This window comes from Anastrepha ludens, chromosome X, assembly GCF_028408465.1.
Source record: "Anastrepha ludens isolate Willacy chromosome X, idAnaLude1.1, whole genome shotgun sequence".
Classification (NCBI taxonomy): Eukaryota; Metazoa; Arthropoda; class Insecta; order Diptera; family Tephritidae; genus Anastrepha; species Anastrepha ludens.
This window is the reverse complement of record NC_071503.1, coordinates 94492878-94499916: the sequence shown is the minus strand read 5'-3', so window position 1 is coordinate 94499916 and position 7039 is coordinate 94492878. Positions and strand designations below refer to the sequence as shown.

Here is a 7039-nt window from a genome sequence, read left to right as displayed (position 1 = left end):
TATGCCCTACACTGGCGGGGCTTCTATTACTGTTAACAAACAAACACACTGAACAAAGATGATCCTATTCCGGATGCAACTCGCAGCGCCCACATCAGAAATCATGGCAAACTTAGAATTGAAGAATCTAGGTGAATAAAAATGTGTTCTAACTAGAGCAGATGTAGTACGAGTGATTTGCAACATATTTTCGTATTTGTTCACGTCACAAACATAACGAGGATTTGTAAATGGTATATTGTAAATATTGAGGAACACCCTATAAGATCAGGTTTTTACATATTGATAACACAGGCCAACAAAATATCGCTTTTTTACAGCTTTTAAAACGGCTATGGGGGTTTCTTGAAGGTTTTTTTATGCTGACAACGAATATGACCTTGAAAATGCTCCAGCAGTTGCGGCCAACATTTGAAAGGGATTACACCAATACCTCGCTTTGCGTCGTTTCGTTTTGCGTTTTTTCGAAGTTGCGTCGCTACTTAATTAGTATGTACTAATTTTCACTGTGCGTCGTTAGATTTTCGAAGTTGTGTTGTTTTGGGTTCGAGTCATTAATTTTTTTTTCCGAAAACTTTATTTTTTTCTAAAAGATGGCAAAACTTTTGTTTCTAATTGCGCCACGCCATCAAAACTCGGGATTCCCTTTTTAACTAAAAATCAACCCAATTTTACAGTTGTATTTTCACTTTGTTTTGCTAATTTTAGAGTTCAGTTTCAATTACATAGTTTACATAAATTTTTACGTCTTGTTTCTGGTTACAAAAAAGGTAAATATTTTTCCAATTTATTTATTGGCTTCTTCTTCTCTTCTTAATTGGCGCTATAACCGCTTACGCGATTTTGGCCGAGTTTAACAAAGCGCGCCAGTCGTTTCTTTCTCGTGCTAACCGGCGCCAGTTGGACACACCAAGTGAAGCCAAGTCCTTCTCCACCTGATCTTTCCAACGCAGAGGAGGCCGCCATCTTCCTCTGTGCCTGAGCGATTAAGTTCTGCGGCTCGTACGATGCTCTCCAACATCAGGTTAAAGAAGTCACACGACAGCGAGTCACCTTGTCTGAAACCTCGTTTGGTATCAAACGGCTCGGAGAGGTCCTTCCCAATTCTGACGGCGCTGCTGGTATTGAGCAACGTCATCTTACATAGCCGTATTAGTTTTGCGGGGATACCAAATTCAGACATCGTGGCATACAGGTAACTGCTTTCCGTACTGTCGAATGCAGCTTTGAAGTCGACGAAAAGATGGTGTGTGTCGATTCTCCTTTCATGGCTCTTTTCCAAGATTTGGCGTATTGAGAATATTTGGTCGATGGTAGACTTTCCAGGTCTGAAGCCACACTGATAAGGTCCAATCAGTTGGTTGACGGTGGGCTTCAGCCTTTCACACAATACGCTTGCTAGAACCTTATAGGCGATATTTAGAAGACTAATCCCGCGGTAATTGGCACAAATTGCAGGATCCCCCTTCTTATGGATTGGGCAGAGCACACTTAAATTCCAATCGGCAGGCATGCTTTCATCCGACCATATTTTGCATAGGAGCTGATGCATGCACCTTACCAGCTCCTCGCCGCCATGTTTGAATAGCTCAGCCGGCAGTCCGTCGGCGCCCGCGGCTTTGTTGTTCTTTAGCCGCGTTATCGCTATTCTCACCTCGTCATGATCGGGTAGCTTAACGACAATTCCGTCGTCAACGATTGGGGTATCGGGATCTTCACATTCTCTGTGACATGCGCAGCTATCACTGTTTAACAGGTTCGAGAAGTGTTCCCTCCATAATTTAAGATTGCTCTGTACGTCAGTCACCAGTTCGCCGTCTTTGTTCTTACAGGAAAACGCCCCGGTCTTAAAACCTTCTGTAAGCCGCCGAACTTTCTGGTAGGATTTGCGAGCGTTGTTCCTGTTGTCCAGCATCTCAAGCTCTTCGCACTCACGTATTTCGGCCTCTCGTTTCTTTTTTGGATAATACGTCTCTCTTCCTTTTTCAGCGCTCTGTAGCGGTCCCACATGGCTCGCGTTGCGCTCGATCGCAGCGTGGCTCTATAGGCGGCATCCTTTCTTTCTGCGGCAGCATGACATTCTTCGTCGTACCAATTGTCTTTTCGGGCTCGCCGGAATCCGATTTCTTCTTCGGCGGCGGTACGTAGAGAACGAGAAATGATGCTCCATTGTTCGTGAATGCCGGTTTGTTGGGCAGTACTCTCTGAGAGCAGGAGTGAGAGTCGAGTGGCGAATCTTCTGGCTGTCTGTTGTGATTGCAGCTTTTCGATGTCGAGCATTCTTTGCGTAGGTAGATGTACGTTTTTTTGCTGCACAGAGGCGTGTGCGCAGTTTGGCTGCAACAAGGTAGTGATCCGAGTCGATGTTGGGTCCTCAGATCGTACGTACATCTAATACACTAGAAGCGTGTCTTCCATCTATCACAACATGATCGATCTGGTTTCGTGTTTTTCGATCAGGAGACAGCCAGGTGGCTTGGTGTATCTTCTTATGCTGGAATCTGGTGCTGCAGACTACCATGTTTCGGGCCCCGGCGAAGTCGATCAGCCTCTGTCCGTTACCGGATGTTTCGTTGTGCAGGGTGAATTTTCCGACTGTGGGACCAAAAATTCCCTCCTTGCCCACCCTGGCGTTAAAGTCGCCAAGCACGGTTTTTATGTCGCAGCGGAGGCAGCGCTCATAGGAACGTTCCAGGCGCTCATAGAAAGAATTTTTGGTTGCATCGTCCTTCTCTTCCGTCGGGGCGTGGGCGCAAATTAGCGATATGTTAAAAAAACGTGCTTTGATGCGGATTGTTGCGAGACGCTCGTCCACCGGAGTGAACGACAGTACTTGGCGACGAAGTCTCTCTCCCACAACAAATCCGACACCGAATTTGCGCTCCTTTACATGGCAGCTGTAGTAGACGTCGCATGGTCCTATGGTTTTCTTTGCTTGCCCCGTCCACGCATCTCTTGGATGGCAGTGATGTCAGCCTTTACTCTCGCGAGGACATCAACCAGCTGGGCAGAGGCACCTTCCCCATTAAGGGACCGGACATTCCAGGTGCATGTCCTCAAATCATAGCCCTTAGTTCGTTTGCAGGGGTCGTCATCAGTATAGGGAGGTCTCAACCGAAGCTTTGTTTGTGTTTTCATTGGGGGGTTTTTAAGTGGCCGGTCCCAAACCCGGCGCACAACCAGCTATTCTAGAATGCTTCGCCTTCTCACGTTAGCTCACTCCCGAACGGGTGTTCGGAAGCTACCCAGAGGATACGTGGGCTAATCCCGGCCGTTGTGAGCTGCTTGAACCATATGCAGAAGAATCGTCCAGGCCATTCCCAAGTGAGTGACGATCAGTAACTTTTCCCACTTGCGTGGACTTCTACACATGGATCCATCCTTCATTTATTTATTGGCACAGTTATATTCTTTTTTTTTTACATACGCTTCTAATTTCTTTAGCGAAATGAGGGGAAAATAAAAATAAAAAACTACCAACTTGAAGACAAGATTAGATATTCTGAGACGATTTGATAAGGGAGAGAAGACTGGGGAGATAGCAACGGCTGTTTGTCTGGCTGCAACAACTGTCAGAACTATTAGAAATCGAGGTGGGAAATCGAGATCGAGACAAAAATGAAACATTTGAAGCTAGTCAGGGATGGTTTGAGAGATTCAAGGTTCGAGCAAATCCGCACATTATTGCTCTGAAAGGTGACGAAGCTAACGCTAATATAACTGCTGGAGAACACTACCCAACAGAGTTAAAAGCATTAACTCATGAAGGTGGCTATGATCCGAAACAAGTCTTTAATGTTGACGAGATTGGGTTATTTTGGAAACGACTACCTAACAGAACTTTCATATCTAAAACAGAAAAATCTGCGCCAGGATAGACTGACTCTTCTTGCAAATGGTGATTTCAAATTTAAACCATTTGAGATTTGTCAATCAGAAAATCCAAGAGCTATGAAAGGTTGTTCAAAGAATCTGCTTCCTGTCTACTGGGGAGCAAACAAAAAAGCATGGATAACAACATCAGTATTTCAAAACTGGCTTATTGCAACAAATAAAACTTAAACTTCAAGGCTTTAGTCCTAGTCGACAATGCTCCTGGCCACCCGGTTTATGTTGATGAGTTGTCAAAAAACGTGAAATTTGTATTTTTGCCGCCTAATACGACACTAGTTATTCAGCCGATGGATCAGGGAGTAATATCGACTTTTAAAAGTTATTACCTTCGACGAACATTTAAACTTCTTTTCAGTGAGACTGATGGACAAGACATGCCTACCATGCTAAAGTTTTCGAAAAAATTCAACATTATGAAAGCCATAGAAATTATTACCGATTCGTGGGAGGAGGTTAAACCATCTTGCATGAATGATGTTTGGCGCAAAATATGGCCTGAATGTGTTCACCAAATATACGCTGCAGAAGTTGATGGTACACCAGCTGCTCGTCATGATATTTTTAATTTATCTATAGAGTCTAATTTTGAAGGTATGGAGGAGACTGACACAAATGAATTGCTAGCCTCGCATAACGAAGAATTCTCTAAGAAAGAACTATTGCAACTGGAATTGCAATTTGCTTATGAAGAAGATGACAGTGACCGTTCAATAGAAATCTCCCAAGAAAAAATGTAACCTCCAAACAAATTTCCAAAGCGATGTGTTTGATTGACGAAGCTAGGGAGATTTAAAAAAACGATCCTGACAGCGGAAGGAGCTTTAGAGTATCCCAGGCGGTACCTACGAATATCAATTGCAGCAAGGAAATTTATTTTGCGTTGTAAAAAAACTTGTTCAGTAAACGTTGGGCCAATTTTTTGGTGAAAGAAAGCCGACTTACGACAACAGGCACTATGGACTTATTAGACAGTTCTTAATTTTAATTGGGTTTTTCATAAATCTGTTGAATAGTTTATTTTGCTTTAATTGAATACGTTTTTTTTGTGTTTTGTGTGTATGTAATACAATTTTATATTATTTTTGTTTTTTAAATGTTTACTATAAAATCGATGTGCCTGAGGTTGAGGACCATGCCATTATGTCTCGGAGAATGCTTTCGAAAATATGCGAGACTGAAAGAAGATCAGGGTTTTTCGTGAAAAAAGTAACATCGTCAGCGTTGAGCTGACATTCTATACTGGTATAGTTCGCTGACAGTTTGGCAATCTCATCGAACGCTATTATAAAAAGAAGCGCGGAGAGGGGTGACCCTTGTGGCGTTCCATTATCTAGATATACAATGGTTGAGGCAAAGCCATTGATTCTCAGTCTGAATTTTCTGATAGTGAGATAACTTGTGACAAGGTTTATAATTTTGGATCCAATCTTCCACTTATTTTTTCTTTCAAAATGATATACACTCCGACTCGGTCGAAAGCCTTCTCCAAATCGGTTGCTAAAAGTGAAACATGGTTTCTTGACGAGAGTGCGTTTGTTATGACATAGTAGAGATGCAAAAGGGCATATTGTGCCACTACCATTGTTATTCAAACATTGTTATTCTTAGAATACCACATCAACCTATTTGCAACCAGGTGTAGAGTACCTCCACTTCACTTTCAAACTTCTTTCGAATTCTTTAAATATATTTTTAATACTCAAACTCAAATTATGTAAACCATTTCAATTCACTCTACTCTTCAATTTCAATGACATAATTCTTTTCATTTCAACTTGCTCTACTTTAATGACATAATTCTTTTCATTTCAATTTCAATGACAAAAATTCTTTTCCTTTTTTTTTGAAACCCGAAACATAAGTAAACACATGGCACACACCAAATACATTTTTTTGTCATATGATACCCCACTTCAAAGCAAAGCCATAGCTCACTGTGAAGTAAGTTAACCTGAACAAAATTTAAGTCAACCTAAGCAGAATTTCATTTGTATAGTATTTTTAAGTGTTTACAATTTTGTTATTGATTTTTACTTGTAACAATGTTTGATTGTAATTATGTATATTTTATTGATGACAAGGCAAAAAGAAAGTATAAAAATAAAGCCATTCTATCAGAAGGCAGCTCAGTCAGCTCAGTCTCAACCTGATAGTTGGAAGGCAGTTATTTGCCCTAACTGAAAAAAAAAAAATCTTTTATTTACAAAGGAATCTTTAGTCGGCAGGTTTGCCCTAAAGCTCTTCCAAAAAAATAATAGCACCTATGCATTGACGATCCTGCTTCACATTACATGGTTCACTTTACATGGCGATCCTGCGGACGATCCTAAACGCTAAATAAATCATTAGTAAAAATGGCTGTCTGGGAAGGAAAGAAATACAAATTAGAAAAGAGTGAAAACTTCGACGAATACATGAAGGAATTGGGTGTCGGTATGATTCTACGCAAAATGGGTAACAGTGTCAGCCCCACCGTTGAACTGAGGAAGGATGGTGATAATTACTCTTTCACCACTACCTCAACCTTCAAGACAACTACGATCAACTTCAAGCTGGGCGAGGAATTCGATGAAGAGACACTTGATGGTCGCAAAGTGAAGAGCGTCTTCACTCTGGATGGCAAAAAATTTGTGCAAGAACAGAAGGGTGACAAACCACCGACCATTATTCGTGAATTTACTGACTCCGAGCTAGTGACTACTCTCACCCTCAACGACGTGAAGTCCGTCAGAGTCTACAAGGCTGTATAAATGCGCAGTGCGCTACATGAGAAGTTCAAAACAACAGTAACAAAAAGCTAAAGTAATTTAAAATAAAAAATGCCACTTCTTGCGATAAACTAATGATAGAAAAACTAACTATCATACGCATACATTATACTTTATATAACTACATATACATATATATAGGTATATTTTGGATTGTGAATATCCCAATTTTGTTTATGACTGATTATTTGCTGATTAATGCATAAAATAATGTAATTAAAAGTATGAAGTTGTTATTAGGTAACAATTAACTATTTTTATGTGATTAGGCGGCTAATTAAAGTGAAATAGTTCTCAATATTATTAACGACGCGCACCAAATTGTTCACACATGCTATGATAAATATTGTTGAATAGAGATTTTTCGCTTATGCATT

At 41.0% G+C, this 7039-nt stretch overlaps 1 protein-coding gene across 1 annotated transcript; it reads left to right on the top strand.

Moving 5' to 3' along the window:
- The first annotated feature begins 6227 nt into the window (after window positions 1–6227).
- LOC128869268 (probable fatty acid-binding protein) lies at window positions 6228–6668 on the top strand. The gene has a single exon (XM_054111804.1). The coding sequence runs from the start codon at window positions 6249–6251 to the stop codon at window positions 6642–6644; it is 396 nt and encodes a 131-aa protein (XP_053967779.1). The 5' UTR covers window positions 6228–6248; the 3' UTR covers window positions 6645–6668.
- The last annotated feature ends 371 nt before the right edge of the window (window positions 6669–7039 follow it).

Coding starts and splice junctions, on each gene's coding strand:
- LOC128869268 (XM_054111804.1), top strand. CDS start 6,249: ATGGCTGTCTGGGAAGGAAAGAAATACAAATTAGAAAAGAGTGAAAAC.